Source organism: Vicia villosa, linkage group LG4 (assembly GCF_029867415.1).
Source record: "Vicia villosa cultivar HV-30 ecotype Madison, WI linkage group LG4, Vvil1.0, whole genome shotgun sequence".
NCBI classification, from domain to species: domain Eukaryota; kingdom Viridiplantae; phylum Streptophyta; class Magnoliopsida; order Fabales; family Fabaceae; genus Vicia; species Vicia villosa.
The window spans coordinates 167,281,054-167,299,761 of NC_081183.1; the positions used below are offsets into that span (position 1 = coordinate 167,281,054).

Here is an 18,708-nt window from a genome sequence, read left to right on the forward strand (position 1 = left end):
AAACTTGTGTAATCTGCTTTCAAGAAGCAACCTTGTAAACACACTCATTGTATTTCAACTCTTAGGTTGATTGTTCCTTGAGAGACTAAGTGTTAGTCAGAGTTTCTCAAGAAGACATTCACGGGTAATTTTTGTGGTTTGCAACATTGATAGTTGGTCTTTGTTGTGTGTCTGTAATCAGCTCGATTATAGTGGATTAAGTCTTTGTTTGAGAAGGAAAAATCACCTTGGCGGATGGACTGGATTAACTTCGTTAACAGTGAACTAGAATGAAAATATTTGTGTCATTTATTTTTGCTCTCGTGTTCTCTGTTTTGTCTTGGGAAGAGTTTGTTTTAAATCCTGTAACTCAATTCAAACCCCCTTTCTTGTGTTTCTCATACCTTCAGAAGTTAGAGCTATCAAATTCATTATCTGATCATGACTCTCCTCATAATAATCTTTTGGAAAACTTGACACACTAGAAATCTTATCAGGTTTCAAAATGATAAAATTGACTTTGATGTAGACATTCATCATGTTAATTAATTGGTCTATATGACATCTATTTCTTTCAAATGGCCCGTCTATTCTTCAATTTCACGAGTGTACAAAAACTTTGACATCCAATATGGAATTCCTTCTGCACCTAGAATCATACAAGTTAATCAATGCTTTCCTAGTCATATTTGGATTAAAACTTCAAGAGGAAATCCTAAAATATAAACTTGTGGTGATATATTGAAGAATAGTTTTCGAACATTTCAGGAGGTTTCTCAACAAAGGTTAGAGTTTGCACCTCCTTTCAAGTTGAATTGCACAAAATCATACTTGGTAAGAAATAATGCTAATAAGAAGAATTGAAGAACTTTTTAATTTGAGACTGACTCAAAATTGATCATTCTCACATTTTCTAATATGAATATTCTCAATTGACATTTTTTAATTAAATGGAAAATATTTAGATTAGACAAATATAATTTTTTTTATTTGATTAAAATCACTTTTTAAAAGTGTTTTGAAACATATCTTCAATCTGTCCAATTTTATTTTTAAGAGAACACTTAGATACAATTCTTTAAGTGTAATTTGTACTATTTTTTAATAAAAATAGGACAAATATATAATTTTCTTTTACACATATTTATTGACAAATACATAAACCACAAATACATAAACCACGTAATAAGAAGTTTTTATCCTATTAGATAGTATATAAGTTAGATTTTATATCCCATTCTTTTTTTATTTTCAAGTTTTCATCGACTATCACGATCTCGAAGAGCGTATTTGTCAATATCAAGGATCTGTAACCGCGTAACCAAAACGAACACCGACAAAAAAAATCGAGAAATTTCGGTATCTGATTCTCATCTCAAACACCATTCTGATCTCATCACATTACACTTCTCTCCCTCCAGTCTCGCCATTCCATACAGTACGTATACATCACCTCTCTTCCAATTCTTCTTCCCTGTTCATGGATCAATGCTTTTTTGTTTTTTTTTTTCAAGAAAAATGATATGATTTTTTAATTTTGAATTATTTATATTGATTTTGATTTATTTATTTTTGGATTGTTTCTCACTGTGCCTTCAATGGATCCTGCAATTTCCATGAAAGTTCTTAATTTATGTTATGCTAGGAATAAGAAATTTGTGTTTTTTTGATACTAGAATTTGAGTGGCTCATATGTAGATTTGATGTTTGTTAAATGGTTGCTAATATATTTGTTTGGTGTGTGGTGGTAAAGTCTGAAAATGGAGGGGACTGTCTTCACTCCTGCACTGGAAGAACTCCAGCATGTAAAGTCTGAGCAAGGAGAGATTCTGACCAAGCCTTTCTTGGATTCATGCAGACACATATTGCCTGTTATAGGTGCATGTTTATGGTCCCTTATTACATGTTTTTAATGTGTTTGCACCTTTTTGTTTCTTAAAGGGAAAAATTCAATTATTGTTGTGTTTAGTGATAAGATACATGCTAGATCTTAATGCGTTGTTTATGGTTGATCGCATTCTCATCTATGAAGCACAGACGCCTCTGGGTTAGGTGTGTCTGCATGTCTGGTACATGCAAACACATGTACAATATGTGTCTGACAACTCAGACAAGTGTCTAAAAAAAGTTATTTTGTGTCGGCACCATGGTTGTCAAAATCTCGATCTAGATCATGAAATCTTACGATTTTGCGATCTCCCTCACCCCAACGATCCAAATCTTAAGTAGAATGTTGTAGTCGAATTGTGAAAAAATTGTAAAAAAAACCATTGATTATGTGTGACATTGGCTAGTTTCGGCCATGATAAGCTGTTTTCCAGCCACCACCATTACAGCCGAAAATGATGACAAATGACATAGGTGGAACAATTACGGTTTGTTGGCATCCATTTTCCCATGAATACACTTGCCTTCCTATCTTATGATTTTTGTTACGATCTAATGTTTTACGGTATTGCTTCCCCCTCTCGATCTTACAAAAATAATTGAGTAGGATCTTTTGATCTTAGTTACGATCTTATGTTTTACGATTTTACTATCACCTCCCGATCTTATGCAAGATCCTGAACTTTGGTCGGCACACCTTAGACACTCTTTAGACACATGTACGTGTTAAAGACGTGTCGAAGCGGTGATGATCTATGAGAGGGTTAAAGACATTAAATTTACATCACTCTTAGCTTTTTGGTAGTAGAGAAATGAATGAAAGTGGGAAACTATCATATCTTTTTCTAACTTTTTTTTATATAGTGAAACAAATTAAATTGCTTGATTTAGATATGCACTTATATATTTTGATCATCAATTTAAATCTTTTATAAATAATTTTCATATATTATTGATGTATGATGTATAAATAAATATTATGGATTTGTGTCCATTAGTGGTGTCGACGTGTCCGTCGTGTCATAGTATTCATCTCCACTAATAAGTAATTTTTATGCTACAGTATAACTCTATAACTTCAATATGTACACACAATAGATAGATTGTGAAATTATCCTGTTATACAGTGCTTACATACATTAATGATATGGATACTTGTACTAAGGTCAGAAAATCTGAAGAACTGATTTTTTGATATATGACAGATAAGTTTGGACCTGCTATGACCCTTGTTAAATCCGACATAGGTGGTAATATAACGGTATGTTTCTGCCAATTGCTCTGTTCGACTCTTACTTGAATGTATGTGTCATTTTCAATTATGTCAAATAGCGTGCTATACATAACGAAATTTGAATAAATCGCTCTTGTTACACGATATACTATTAATACAAAGTGTTGTCATACAGCGGCTATAACACTGTAGGGTAATGGAATTTGAACAAACCTCGATTTTCCGCAATCTTTGATTTATAACAGTGGTCTATGTGGTCATCATATCTATCTAGTAGCTCTGGGTGTATTTCTCTTTATTTCTTATGATTACACAGTGAAGCTGTATTATGATATTGAGCTGCAAATAGTTTTGTTTTCTATTTTGGGGTTTTTACTTCTTATGATTAAGTTTTTCTTTCAATTATTGGTATGTAATCTACCACCAGAAGTATATTCTTATCATATGGTTCATTTTCTCATTTTCTCATTTTATAGCTTATTAATTTTCATGGCAGAGATTGGAAACTTTATATTCATCCAATCCATCAAGATTTAATATCTTGTACAGTTTGGTACAAGTAGAGATTGAAAGTAAAACCGCTAAATCATCATCCAGTTGTACCAATGGGCTTCTTTGGCTGTCAAGGTAATTAATGAATACCATGCAGTTTCCATTTAACTTGTGTTTCATGTTTATTCGACATTCTCAGGTCTGTTATCTAGAGAACATTTTATGATAATTTGTTATTGGGTTAACATATGAAATCAAGAATATGCCTAATCTATGCATACCTGGAGATATTAAACATGAGAGTATAACATTATAAATATGTCATGAAGCAACTCAAGTGTAAATCAGGAAAGACCAAGCCTGAACTTGTTTCATATCTACTTCAAATAAATGGTTAACTGGTTCTATGGATAGAAGCTTCCGCATTGCACGATTTCTGAATAAATAGACGTAAAATATAATATATGAAATGCAAATTCAATGAGATGGCAAAGACGCATGTTGGCACTAGCTTGAGTCACAAGTAATATGATTTAAGTACATTGACTTTATCATGAAAGTGACAATAAATCGAGGGATATGCAAAATACAGAATTCAAGATCGTAAATGAACTTATTGAGAACTTGGCTTTTGACTGCCGATACTTGATACAATATAATGATGTTTGGTCTTGTCACAGTCAGGTTATCTTCCTCAAGGTGTTGATTTGAGGCATTAATATCATAATCTTAATTATTATTTGGTGCTGAGAACTTAGCTTATTCTTATTAATATTTTTTACAAGACCTTAGCTTATTGTTAGTTGCTATTAATCGGTCACACAATTATTTATGATAATTCACTTTTATTAACCTGAAAATCTTCAGAGCAATGGATTTCTTGGTGGCTTTGTTCCAAAACTTGATTGAGCATAAAGATTGGCCAATGTCACAAGCATGTACAGATGCATACAACAAGACTCTGAAGAAGTGGCATGGCTGGCTTGCTAGTTCAAGCTTCACTGTAATATTCTTTTCGTGCTTTACTTTTACAATCATCAAACTTTACGATAGAAATAGAATTATTTGAGCTTCACTATTTAATCTTGCTTCACATTCGCCTAGATCTGTTGAATGTTCCTAGGAAATGCGTTGAGTTACATATTTTGATGTCATTTTTCTATAAGCTTTGCTCTTTATTGTGTGCGTGAATGATATATTTTTTGGAGAAACAACTTAATTAAGCGCTTATAGCATAAACACTTACTATATAAGTGGTTATGTATTAGCTATTTTTATAACAAACGATAAAATAAAGTTAAACTGTTTTTACATATGCATTAAATGATTTCATAAGAAATCTTAGATAACTTATAGAAATAAGCTGAAAATAGCTTATGGACATGTCATAAGATGTTTTCATAAACTCTTCTAAACATTCTAACAATCAAACACCATGCAGTTTTCCCTTGTCTCTCTTGTTTTTTTGGTTATTGTTTTTCCATTAAAGATGGTTAGTGTGTGGAACTGAATACCATTTGGAATGCATTGAATGTTTAACTTATAGGTAGTCATGAAGCTTGCTCCAGACAGGAAGAAGTTCATGGAGGTGATAGGAGGCACCGGTGATATCAATGCTGACATAGAGAAATTTTGTACAATTTTCTCTCCTCTCCTTCTTGAGAATCACAAGTTTCTGGTAAGATCTCTTTTCATTTCTGGTCTTATTTTTTATGATCACTAATGGCGTTAAGTTTCCAATTTTGATTGTAATAGAGAAAAGAGGTAAGCTAACTAGAGAGGATTTTCCAATTTGTTTTGAAAATTTTCAAAAATATTCAATCTATTTTATCAATACAATCTTTATTTATTCTTAGGAGGACCAAATAGAAATTTTAAACTTGATTTTTTTTTCTTGAGTTTATTAAACTAATTCTTTCGGCTCAGGCGCGATTTGGGTTGGATGATATGAAGGCATCATGAGTCACATATTCAATCATGCATGGTCAGAAATACTTAATGAGTGGCTCTTGTATGGAATCATGGTCAGAAGTTTCTCATGAAGAGCTCTTGAATGCTCAATCTTATTTTATCCATGTTTTCAACTTTGGCACACAATTAACATGATAAATAAGTATTATTCAATGTGCCTCTAATTTTACTCTATACAACTTATTTCATTTATGTCATAGTATTTGTTACTATCAAAGTTTACGATGATGCTAAGGCTACTAGACGTTCATTGACTAATTTTCTGTAATACCTATAAAATATTGGTGATGGAAGTTTAATTTGGCTAGATTTAAACTGTTCGGTTTTTGCTCATTGTAGGTCTGTTCGATCATAATATGTCTGTTTGATCATAAAAATCTTGTTATTATAGAGTAAATTACTCATGTTTTGTGCTTACTCACATGTTGGTGCTTATGTATCAGAAATATCTATATTTTTATATTGTGCTCATGTTTTATTATGACCAATTTGAGACATACTCCCTTTATTATAAGTGAAAAATATCAACTTTTCTTGTTCTTTATTATAAGCAATTTTAATAACCTTTACAACTTTTAATATTATTTTTAAAAATTATCATCACAAAATCAAATTCTTATCATAAAACTGACACAACATAAACAATTTTTTTTGGGGGTAATACAAAGATTAATGTTCATCATTTAAGCAAGGTAGGACTAAAACATATAGAAAAAATGGTGTAATTAAAAAACTTCAGAAAATTAACCATTTTTTTGGTTTTCAAAACCATTATCCATTTCACTAGAGTTGAAGGGATCAAACTGTGGTGCTCTCGTTTAATCTCAATCAACGAAATGAACTTTTTTTAATGACATATATTTTATATTTTTTTAGTTTTTTTTATAAGCACATCAGAAAAGAAATTAAAAAGTAGATATAAGAAATGTAGGTCATTAGACCCTCAAATCAAACTAGGAATTAGAGAGAATAGACATGGAGACCTAAAGAGATCGATTTGCGTGCACACAACTATGAAGGAAGTTCTATACAATTTTATATATAATAATTTGTTGAATAATTTGTTGCGTTTTGAAAATGACACCATTTAAAAGTGAATATATCATCAAATTTTATATTTGCAAAAAGTACAATATCTATGATTATACTTCCAGTGAATAAGTAAAGCCTTAATATTCTTGATTAGGGGTGGCAAAACGGGCCGGGGCCCGCCGGGCCGCTCGCGCACCCGCCAACAAATGGCGGGTTGAGTTGAGATTTTAGGCTCGCCGCTCGCCAAAGCCCGCCCCGCCAAAATCCGCCGCCCGCCATACCCGCCCCGCCAAAGCCCGCCGCTCGCCAAAAATAGGCGGGTAAACCCGCCGCCCGCCAACCCGCCATCTTGGCGGGGCGGGCATGATTTTGATGCCCATTTTACTTGGCGGACATGCCCGCCCCACTCGTTTTTTGGCGGGCATAAGGCGGAGCGGGCGGTGGGCGGGACGGGCGGCCCGTTTTGCCACCTCTATTCTTGATATATGAATAAATGATCAATTGCTTTGGCCCTTCTTCAACATACTTATAGTCGTCCTGACTTTAATCTTACCTTTACACCTTTGATCATTATATACATTATGTCTTGATTGTCATTTATTTCCTTGTCCCTTCTTTGTCTACATGTCAAAATGAGGGATTCTTATCCAAATCTTTTATATGATTTAAGGGTGAGTCAACTTCTAGACTTAATGCTTTGTCGATATCATCGTATGACGATTTTGTCCATCGAGCATGAAGTCGCGAGCTCACGTTGATTTGGTGATGATCACTACAAGAAAAAGTCAAAATTTCCAAAGGTAAATGCCCACTCGAAATGCAGGGATATGTGAGGGGAAAAGATACCTCTTTACTATGGTCATCATCACTTTTATTCAACGGTAATAACCCTAAAAAATTTTATGTTAGATGTGAAACCCGTCGAATATTTCTGACTCAAATAAGATTTAAAACGTATTAATACTAAAACTATGACATTAAAAATAAAAAAAATAAAAATTTCAAATTTAAAAATATTTAATTTAATTATTACATTATAAAAACGTAACAATTATCTGAGACTCAATTTTCAGAGTTTTCAAACTCACCTCTTCTCCTCCATGTCTGCTAATCGCTCCCTATCTTCTAACTCCTTCAAATCCGCTAAAGTCACCGTATCCGCCAAAACCTTCATATATGCTAAGGAATCTAAAACGAACATGCATAATTTTATTTTCAATATAAAATAAATTTAAAACAACTCATCCTAAATTATATAAATAAATAAAAGAAATTCTAAATGCGTACATGTAATTATATGGGCCAAATTTCGAGAAGAAATGAAGAAATATAATATAATGAGCTTTGGTAAAAAAAAATGAAACGAAATGAAACTTTGAGGAGATTATGGAATTTTAGAAATGAGAATGAAAGAGAAAATGATAAAGTTACACAACGAGAAATGAATGAATTATGGGAAGAGGGCGCCTATTTATAATGTGTTTTATCGGAGGGGTTTACCCCTCATAACTTTTCAATTAGTTAAGCAAAATCAGTAAATGCAGAGTGGCAGGTGAAACGCGAAACAACTACTTTCATTTGAGGGGTTATATCTCGTAACTTTTCAATTTGACAAGGCATATAAGTAAATGTAAAGAGTGATAGGTTAAGTAGCAAAACAACTAATTTATGTGAAGGACAATCCGTCACACAAATTCTGTACCTAAACTTGTCAGGGGAAATCCCTTGGATTTACTAACAAAAACAATCTTACCTTTTTAAAAGAAAACTAGCGGGATACCCGTGCGTTCGCACGGGTACCGGTGTGGTACGCTCATTTGTTTTAAATTGTTTATTTTGTATAAAAAATTAAATAGTATAGTAAAATAAAAATTATATGAAAGAAGAAAGATTGATTAACGTATTTGTTCCCAAAATATAATAAAAATAAAATGAAATTATTTTAAAAGAGTATTTTCGATTTAGAATTATTGTCAAAAATATTTAAACCAATAATAAAGTTGTTTTATTACTATTCAATATTTTTATCATTAAATATTTTGAATAGTAACTTCATGTTCTCGTTAATATTCAATATTTTGATCAGTAACTTCATGTTTCCGTTAATATTCAATATTTTGATCAGCAATTTAATATTTTCGTTAATATTATAAATTTTGATCACTAACTTCTTGTTCCCGTTAATATTTAATATTTTGATTAGTAACTTCATATTTCCGTTAATATTCAATAGTTTGATCAATAACTTAATGTTCCCGTTAATATTCAATATTTTAATAATTAGTAACTTCATGTTCCCGTTAATATTTAATTGTTTGCGCAATAACTTCATGTTCCCATTAATATTCAATATTTTTATCAACTGTATTACGCGCAATTTTTAAAAATATTGTATCTTAAATTAAAAAAAGGTCAAAACAAAACTATTAGTAACATAAATAATTCAAAAACAACACATTTTTCCTCTGTTTGGATTCATACATTATTTTAAATATATTTACTTTTATTTTCTGTAATTGTTAAAAAGATAAAATAACTCATGGATTTGCACGAATTCTAGTATGAATACCCGTGCATTCAGACGGTACTGGTGTGTTACCCGTGCGTTCGCACGGGTACTGGTGTGTTAAGCACACTTTTGTTTTCAAAATGTAATAAAAGTGTAAATAAAAAAACAAAATTGTTTTACCAAAAAAATTTATTATTTTTAAAATAAAAAATAAATATTTTTATCAAAATTGTTTTACATTAATAATATATATTTCAAGTTTATATATATTATCACAAAAAATGTTAAAAAAATTCAAAATAATCCTTACATAAAAAGAGGGAAAATGTATTAACCTTTAATGATCATTTTTTGGAATAGTATATGAAAAGAGTATATGAATACTATATATAGTATTAATAATAATTTTAAAAAGGAAAAGTTGTTAAATGTAATAATATGAGTGTAGGAGTACTATACCCGTTTTTAAAATAGAGTGTCATGTTGGATACGTAATAATGACTAAAGATTAATGTTTGTGTTTTATTTTGGGAGGGTGATCTGTTTGAATTTAAGTTTGGAACAACCACCATTGCACGGATTCAAACAAATGTTTCAATCAATCCATCACTCTCCGAATGTTAAGACTATCAAATTGAAGTTCAAACATAATGTGAAACCAAACAAAATCATCCATCTTACGATTTCTAAAGTTCATGAGGACTACGTACGCATCAGAAAATAAACCAAACAAAAAATAATCAGAGGCTGATTATGCTTTTTTGGGAAGCCAAATGTGAAAAACTAATAAAAGGTTTTTTCCTTCCTTTTGAAATTCCTGAAAGGTTCAAAGAACAAAAACAAAAAGATGATAAATAAACAAAAAAAATATACTAACCATATGCAAATCATCCCTCATTATAAAATGGGCTGATGACTACATGGAGGCCTAAAATTGTACTTCTAAAATTAATTGGTGTTGAGGTCACCTCTTCAGTCTAAGGATAACAACTTTCAAACTATTCAAGGACTGATCAATTTCTAAGACTATTGTAAGTTGTCTACTCTCATTTTTGCTTTGATCTTCTTGCAGACCCTCTTGTACATCTCCCAACGAATTTCAGAACCGCGTCAATTAAAATAACCGGCAACGCAACCGCCAAAACCAAAAGCCACTCATTAAAGCTCAGGGGCACAATGCTAAATACTTGAGCTAAGAATGACACATACAAGATAAAAAAGTGCAGCCCAAATGATATGGACATTGCCAAAAGAAGCCAAGGGTTCACCCACGGGGCATTGTCAAAAGGCTTCCATCTTTAGACAGAGCATTGAGAGAATTGAACGTTTCAATGGCTACCAACACGGAGGGGGACAATGTCATAGCTTTGACTTTACCGGTATGGAAGTAGTCACATGGGTTGTCGTCAAAATAGATGACTCTAGAACCAGCGGTTAAGGGAGCTGCACTGAAATTATTCCAAGAGGATCATTGACCCTAGTTGGCCAGCTGAGAGTAAGTTACAAGAGTACGTCCATCCCCACCGAGGTCAATTCCTAAAAGGGAACCATGTGTATACCATATAGTGAAGACACCAACAGTAGCTAATCCAACATAAATTCGAATAACCTGTGAAGTATAACAAAATGAGTTCCCAACATGTTCCTTAAATAAATGGCTAATCATTTACTCTGTAAGCTAATACTGATTTGAGAAATGAAAACCGTAACCTTTGGCGGTGGATCGCATTTGTAGTGTTTAGAAGGTTAATAGTCAATTGATAGTATCAGATTCATAGAACTTAAACAATCAGAAACATCACTAAATTAGTTTTGGATTGCATAAAGAAACATCTAGAATTTTAGAATCAAGATTGCAATTATTCACTATTTATCTTCTTTATTCCTAAGAGTTCCACATTGGATATTAATATGGCCTGAATAATGGTTATCAGTGGTGGGCATCCCTCAGCTTAACCCAAATTCTAGGAGTATCTTTTATGATTCTTCTCCAAGGCCTTCAAGCTCACAGAATCTGATTGCAAATATTATAACACAAGCTTTATATTCAAGTAATAAACGATAATGTGTTCTGGTCATTAAAAGGAATTAGATTTAACTGATCTGACATTAGATATAATTTTCTAAGTAACATAGTAGATATCATTATGTAGTCATTTGAATCATCAAGCCAAAACCATCCAGTAGTAAGAAAAGGCATCGGTTGTTCTTGTCTGTTAGGGTCAACAATATACCAAAAATCTCACATCACAAAAATAAAAACTTAGAACATAAAATTTGCAGAATGAACCAACCTTCAGTATATCAGCCACACCTACAGGATAGAACTCCCTATGTATAGCAGTCCCTGGAAGTGCATCCCCTTCATCATTTTCTCAGTCTTTTCTTTTTCTCCCCCACTTCCTTTATCAGGAAATAACATGTCAGTAAATACTCCCATCTCATGCAAAACAACAAATTAATAACCAGGTATTGTTTATAAAGATGAGCAAATTCTAGGCAGTTCATAATAAATAATGACATGCCTGTTGTGCCAAGCGCATTGGACTGCAGATAGGACCCCTCTAGATTTTCAAATGGTGCATTACATGGCAGTTGAAGCCTGCAAGAATATTCAGTGGGGCCTCCGGAGTTTTCATGCTTCTCCATAATAAACTCGGGACAAAGAATTGAATATCTGGATAATGAACAGAAGACATCCAAATCATAATTTCCCCTATTTACAATACAAATCAATCTAGGGGTGGAAATAGTTTTTAGTTATTTAGCCCCTACTGTCATATAAAACACCAGGTATAAAATATAAAAGAAGAAAACCTTTGACAACATAACTAATATTGATTGAAAACTCAAAACAGATTTTGCAAATAAACCATTTTGACAAAATCAAATGTGATTCTTGCCAAAAGTGGCCATATCCATAAAAAATTCTCAGCCTCAGTTATTGCATGGCTGCTGGAAAAGGAAAAGCAGTAACCTTTTACAGCATAACTAATCATTGATTAAAAACTCAACATTTTTGAAAATAAATCATTCTGACACAATCAAATGTGATTCTTGCCTAAAGTGGCCTGTAGTTTAGACTACGTGATCCCATGTCCACATCCTAAGGGACAACTATGCTACATTATTTGAATAAACAAACCATAGTATGACTCTGATAAATAAACATGACGGTATTCGACCTAATTCAAATTCAAAAGTAGCATAGTTAAACACAAAAATTCAAAATAGAAATGGAAAAAATTCAAGAGTTTACTTGGGTCACTGTAAAACCTATCACCAGCAGAGTAAGAAGTGGCAACTATCCATTCCATCATCTTGATTGAAAAGTACTACAAACACAAATCATATTAGTGCAAAGAAACCACAGAACAATGTTGTCTATAAGGATAATTATAAAATAGTAACACAACTAACAACAACCGTCATTGACAAAATTTTCTGAAGACATGAGTTTCTTTTGTTGAGATCTGACACCCTTTTTTTGAAAACGTTGCTACAGCATCAACAAAGGCATTCCCATGAATAGATTTGATATTTCTCGAATTTGGTTTGGCTTTTATAGTCATATTTTGAAGATAAATGGGAGCATTAAAATAAGGAATCTCCTTTTCATTTGTAAGTTTTGTGATAGAATCTCCTTCCCAAGCATGGATAAAGGTTGAAACCTATGCATACACAAAAAAACAAAAAAAACTCAGATAAACATAAACAATTATCTAGCTTCAGCATAACAAAACCAAGAAACACTATAGCAGATTGGATCATTGCCAAATCAAACATCAGAATCATAAATCCACATCTAACCCTAAATTACCGATATTGACAGTTATCTTTTTCTCGTCAATGGAAGATGATTGAAGAGGAGTAAGGAAATGAGCTTGAAGACCTTTGAGTCTCTTCTTCAATAGCACGGTTGGGTTCTTCAATCTTCCAATCTTTGATGTCAGATTTAATTTATCAAAACCTGCACCAACAAAAAATATCAACAATAACATAATCTTCGGTGTTTCGTAAATATAAGAAGAGAGTATGAGACATGGAAGTTGTAAGATTTCAAAATGAATGGAAGAACATAGAGGGGATGGATATGAGGAACGGGAAAAGGAGATGATCGTGCTTGTAATGAGTGATGGACGGTTTGTGTAGATGGAAGAGAAGTTTGTGTAGATGGAAGAGAAACCGCTGTGTAGATGGAAGAGAAGTTTGTGTAGATGGAAGAGAAACCGTTTTTATTAAACCCTGCGTTGAATGAGGAAAACTTTTACTGAGTTTTGAAACAACAATTTTAGAGTTGCTTAATGCTAAACCCATCCACGTGGAAGATTATGAAATAATAAGGGTAATTAGGGGTTTTTAAGAACACCTAATTTTCTTATATGATAGATATTCTTTCCCGATTTCTATGTCCAAGTGGAAAACCCTCACATATTGAAAATTTAAATTTCAAGTTTTATCAATTTCAAAGGGTTACGGCTCGCTTATTTTTTCCCATGCTTTTAAGTTTTGCACTGTAAGGGGCAAAACCCCTTGTCAATTTCTTTTTTTTTTTTTTCTATTCAGAGCAACTTTGCCTTTTTTTCGTGTAGTGGATTCCACCTTACATATGTCAATTTAAGTACTCTTTTATGGTTTTGCATGTCTTAGTGCGAATATGCCGAGTCTTATGATATTAAATGAGTCTGAATTTTTATAATCATATTGATCCAATATATACCTGACGATTCGTTGTCCCTCAGACACGATGTCAGTAAAGACGGAATGACTAAGCAAAATCATAGTGGTTCAAATTTAAATGTAAAAATATTAGAATGGACTAAAATTATTAGAATGTAAAATATGAAGACTAATTCCTCAAATCAATAATTAAAACAAAGGGTAAAATAATGATTCAGAAAAAAAAAACAAAAATTAAAAAAAAAAAGGACCAAAAAGTATATTTGAGTCTAACTACATATAAAAGGAATACCTAAAAAAATTTAAAATCTCAACCTTTTTTCTCGTACTTTCATTAGTAAAAAGCTATTCCAAAAACTTTAAGCCCAAATATAGCAATTCCACCTGAAAATTTGTAGTGTTTGTATATCTGTACTCTTACCTAAAAAAACGTTGAGCTATTGGTTTTGATTTGTTACTAAACCGGTAGAAGGTTTTGAATGATCAAAAACCACTTCTCTTCAATTTTTCACTTTTGAGATTTTTTGATTCCACCCTCAAGTCTCCTTCTTCTTGGTTGGTTTCTTCCTCCCACAACATCAAAAATTAAAAAAACCAACCAACCAAGAAGCATGTTCATCTCTTTTTTTGCATGACTTCTCTCTCTCATTCACCCTTTTTTATTTATGTTTTATTCACTCTCCTTCATGCATGGTCTTAAGGTTTTTTGTTTCAACATTAGTTGGAGCTAGGCCTATTAAGCCATGTTGTGATTAATTTTAAATTTTTTTATATTTCTTCCCCAAGATATACATCAAGGTAGGTTTTGTTTTTTCACTTGTTTTTCCAATCCATTACATTGATTAATGAATTTTAGGGTTCCATTAATTATGCATTATTAAATAGATAGTTGATCGAATGGTACAAAGAAGATTTCTAATGTGATTATTTGATTTGCAGGAAGATAATTTTAGTTGGTTTCATTGAAGATTGAAGCATCAAAATTCAACACCTAGGGTTTTTGGTGCAAATATAATGTCGACTAAGGTGAAAGGCCTTCTTAAAGGACTTAGATACATTTCTCAAATATTTGGTAAGTAACATAATCTTCTTTCTCATGGAAATTTTAAATGAAAATTAAGAACTATTAATTATCTTCCTCCATGCATGGATTTTATTAAACATCTCCAAGTTTTCTTCTTTTTTTTTTGTTTGTATTTTTTATGTGTATAAGAAAGGCGAAAGGAATTTGAATAAAGATGAAAGAAGAAGAACTTAATTTAATTTAAAATTTGATTTGGAGTTCAGGTATATAAATAATATAGTAATGTAACCTCTAATCAAACTTCTTAAAATTGTTGTAATCACCTAATTAATTAAGGTTTTCAATTTTTATTTACTATTGATTACTTGATAACTACATTGTTTTTTTATAAAAAAATCGGAAAAAAGAGAAAATTGTTATTAAAGTAATACTAATGATTATTTTGCATTGTGACGAGAATTAAACTTCATTCTTTAAGGTTATTAAACTAAATCTTACTACAGAGTATCTTAAAAATCCTAATTTATTTTATCTAAGTAGTCTTTGTTGGTTACTAAAAGTGATATGTATCTATAATAAGAGACGTATTAGGGTTCCTATTTCTTAATTCGTGTAAATAGATAGTTGAGAGCGAAGAATTCATATTATATGATAAATAAATTTTCTGGTTACGATTAATCAACGGTAACAACTATTGATATTTGTATCTATTATATAGATTAAAAAAAAAACAAACAAATTCCATTCAATGGTAAAAGGAAACCTTGAATGATTTCAAGAATTAAAAATTAATCAACATCATATGATTGTTTTAAAAGAATTCACGCCTATGGTTACAATAAGAAAATTATGAATTGTGAGGTGGTGAATAAATGGTAATGATTCTTTTGCAGATGAGAAAGAAGATGAAATTCAAATTGGGTTCCCAACAGATGTAAAGCATGTGGCACATATTGGATCAGATGATCCATCAGCAAATGCACCTAGCTGGGTACATATTTTCATTAATCTCTCGTATCTTATCATTTAATTAGTTCTTAATTCTCTTTTATAAAGCCTTATTAATTATGTGCGCATTTTGTAAACTTATGTAGATGAATGAGTATAAAGGAACAAATCCATCAGGAGCAATAAACGATACTGAAACGCCAGAAGGTAGCATATATTTGTCTTTACACAACATTTATTTTATACAAGTACCCCATTTGCATTAGTCTATATGCCATTGAATGTAGTTGGTGTTTGATCAGTGCGTGTATAGATTATGTTATATATATATATATATATATATATATATATATATATATATATATATATATATATATATATATATATATATATATATATATATATCCAACATAAAGTCATCAATCTACCATGTCATTAAATATTCTATATGTTTATTCAATACATAACTATTAAGTTTTGTTTTTGTCTGTAGAAGGCAATAACAAATCTTCGAATTCAAAAGAAAAATCATCAAAGATTCGACATCTAATTCCAAAATCAAGACACCAATCAATTGACAGTGAAGCCAACTCAACAACAAAGAAACAAACACGTCGCCATCTCCGATCATCAGATCCGTCTGCAGAAACCTCAGCACACGATTCATCAGGTGGTTCTCGACATAGACGACACCGTCGTGGCTCAAATCACGACCCTGATTCACAGTCAATTGATGTTCCACCGACAGGCACCAAAACTCATAGGAGGAAAACCAAGAATTCAGAAGATGGTTCAGTGCGAAAGCCTTCTTCAAGAAGATCATCTAAAGGGGATTCATTAACCGATATCTCTCTTTCAGATTTTGGATCTGGGTCTGTATCAGAAATTGGAAACGCACCTAAATAGAATTTAAGTTTAAATAAAATTTAATTTAAATTGGGATGAGTGAGAGAGAAAGTAAGAACATGCTTGGATTTATTTATTTGAGCTTATTTAGTGATATAAGCACTTATAACAAGTTTTTGAGAGAATTTATGAAAATAATTTATGACATGTTCATAAAATGCTTTCGACTTATTTTCATAAACTCTCCAAAATAGCTTATGAAAATAGCTTATAGATTACACAAAAATAATTTGACTTTATTTTATTTTGTGTTACAGAAATATCTTATTCATAAGTTCTTTCTTTATTCAAAGAGGGTCTAAATGTTGTTCTTGTTGTTCTAATTAATAACAAATGTTAGGGAGAGAAGAATCAGAAGTAATTGTTTGCTTTTGCAACTTGTAAATTACAATTTTTTTCTAAAATATTTTATATGGGGTGTCATTTCAATCCTTTTCTTGCCACTAATATTATTTTAGTTTTAAATTTTAACATTAATATTTTTTTTATTGTTCTAATATCACAACACTACAATAAATAATATATCTTATGAAAAAAACTTTCACATCAGTCAACAAACAATTAAAATATAAATCGAAAGTTTAACTATATAGTGCAATTTAAGAGGGGATGTGAATTAGATTTGTCGGATTCTTCTTGCTTAATTGAAGGATTTTGCATTTTTATTTGAAAAAAGAAATTTATGGTTTTATGTTCAAATGTTGGGGTCGAATGCCTACATACTTTAAGTGAAGTTTGCTCTAATATGTGGGTGTTGGAATATTATGGTTGTTAGTATTTCGAATTGGGCATGTTTGTTATGTCCAATTGTTTAAGTTAGCTTGTACCATAAGTTAGCTTGTAATGAGTATTTATGAAAAAAAACTCATTAGTTTAGTATATTAGGTTTATTATAAATAACATAATAGTCTCTCATCATTACATACTACAAATCCTAATTTAGGGTGAGAGGGTTATTTATCATTCTTGTAACACTTTTAATCTTGATTGAAATAGAAAGTAAAGAATATTAGTTATAACCGATATTTGTGTTCTTATTACTCCCCTACTTTTTCTTACCATTGAGGATTTCTTGTGGAAAGAAACCTGCTATACTTTATGATTTCGACGTCGTTTTTCACAACAAATTGGTGCGGTGAGCGTGGATAAGATGCCTTCAAGAAATAATGAGATTGAAAAGTTCACCACAATGAACGATTTCGGTTTGTGGCGCTTGAAGATGAAAGCCCTACTGGTCCAACAGGGTTGTTTGCAAGCGTTGAAGGGAAAGATAGCTATGGAAGCTGCGTTAACGGAAAAAAAAGACGACCATGATAGAGAAAGCCCACACCACAATCTTGTTGAGCCTTGGTGATAAGGTTCTTCGACATGTATCAAAGGAGATGACGTCATCAGGATTACGGGTGAAACTTGAAAGTTTGTACATGACCAAATCGCTGATAAATCGACTCTACCTGAAGCAAACTTTGTAGTCATTCAAGATGATTGAAGACAAAGAGTTAGCTGAGCAGCTGGATATGTTTAATAAGCTTATTCTTAATCTTGGAACACTAGTGCATGAAAGACTTTTTACATCGGGAAAAAATCACATTTTACATTGGGTCTGGGTCCGATGTAAAGTTAAACGATGTAGTATATCAAAAACATTTTACATCGGGCGGCAATGTAGTATATCAAAAACATTTTACATCGGGCAGCAACCCGATGTGAAAAATACATCTACAACGTAGGTTGACTGTTAAGTATAATGTGAAATAGGGGGTTAATTCTATTTTTTTTTAAATAACTGCAATATTTAACATCGGTTTAAAGGTTTATTCTTGTCACTGCATAAAGTATCATACGCATGTGCCCTCTTAAACAAATCTTGTCCAATATCACGCATCATGTCTTTTAGGCGATCATCCATTTCTACACTAACATTATTTCTTTAGGACACGTTTGACTTTGCTACTACTTCACCATGTTATATCCATTGTATACTTTGAAAAATTCCTACACAAATTAGATGATCCATGATTTCTTTCTTACTAAGTTTTGGTTTTT

At 31.7% G+C, this 18,708-nt stretch overlaps 2 protein-coding genes and 1 long non-coding RNA gene across 4 annotated transcripts; 2 read left to right on the plus strand and 1 right to left on the minus strand.

Annotated features, from left to right (window-relative positions):
• Positions 1 to 1,238: 1,238 nt before the first annotated feature.
• On the plus strand, positions 1,239 to 5,878 carry LOC131595801 (glycolipid transfer protein 1-like). Its single transcript, XM_058868277.1, has 7 exons — positions 1,239 to 1,417; positions 1,733 to 1,857; positions 3,072 to 3,127; positions 3,597 to 3,727; positions 4,460 to 4,595; positions 5,139 to 5,270; positions 5,519 to 5,878. Exons 2-7 carry the CDS (start codon positions 1,740 to 1,742, stop codon positions 5,552 to 5,554), a joined length of 609 nt encoding a protein of 202 aa, XP_058724260.1. The 5' UTR covers positions 1,239 to 1,417; positions 1,733 to 1,739; the 3' UTR covers positions 5,555 to 5,878.
• A 5,713-nt stretch (positions 5,879 to 11,591) lies between these two features.
• On the minus strand, positions 11,592 to 13,411 carry LOC131595802 (uncharacterized). The gene is made up of 4 exons (XR_009282086.1): positions 12,925 to 13,411; positions 12,531 to 12,775; positions 12,364 to 12,439; positions 11,592 to 11,781 (listed from the first exon to the last, which is right to left on the minus strand). It is a non-coding gene; the product is annotated as an uncharacterized LOC131595802 (long non-coding RNA).
• An 855-nt stretch (positions 13,412 to 14,266) lies between these two features.
• On the plus strand, positions 14,267 to 17,091 carry LOC131600192 (CRIB domain-containing protein RIC1). Of its 2 annotated transcripts, none has more exons than XM_058872388.1 (5): positions 14,267 to 14,582; positions 14,724 to 14,856; positions 15,702 to 15,799; positions 15,903 to 15,963; positions 16,253 to 17,091. In XM_058872388.1, exons 2-5 carry the CDS (start codon positions 14,799 to 14,801, stop codon positions 16,660 to 16,662), a joined length of 627 nt encoding a protein of 208 aa, XP_058728371.1. In that variant the 5' UTR covers positions 14,267 to 14,582; positions 14,724 to 14,798; the 3' UTR covers positions 16,663 to 17,091. The 2 variants fall into 2 exon arrangements, with proteins under 2 accessions (XP_058728371.1, XP_058728370.1); XM_058872387.1 differs by having other exon boundaries at positions 14,269 to 14,582; positions 16,250 to 17,091.
• Positions 17,092 to 18,708: the final 1,617 nt, after the last annotated feature.

What these genes read in the sequence shown, in the direction of transcription:
- LOC131595801 (XM_058868277.1), top strand. Translation starts at nt 1,740, where the DNA reads ATGGAGGGGACTGTCTTCACTCCTGCACTGGAAGAACTCCAGCATGTA. An exon ending in ACATAGGTGGTAATATAACG is followed by an intron (nt 3,128 to 3,596) that starts GTATGTTTCTGC and finishes TTTTCATGGCAG; the next exon opens with AGATTGGAAACTTTATATTC. An exon ending in TTGAGAATCACAAGTTTCTG is followed by an intron (nt 5,271 to 5,518) that starts GTAAGATCTCTT and finishes CTTTCGGCTCAG; the next exon opens with GCGCGATTTGGGTTGGATGA.
- LOC131600192 (XM_058872387.1), top strand. Translation starts at nt 14,799, where the DNA reads ATGTCGACTAAGGTGAAAGGCCTTCTTAAAGGACTTAGATACATTTCT. An exon ending in ATACATTTCTCAAATATTTG is followed by an intron (nt 14,857 to 15,701) that starts GTAAGTAACATA and finishes ATTCTTTTGCAG; the next exon opens with ATGAGAAAGAAGATGAAATT. An exon ending in CGATACTGAAACGCCAGAAG is followed by an intron (nt 15,964 to 16,249) that starts GTAGCATATATT and finishes TTTTGTCTGTAG; the next exon opens with AAGGCAATAACAAATCTTCG.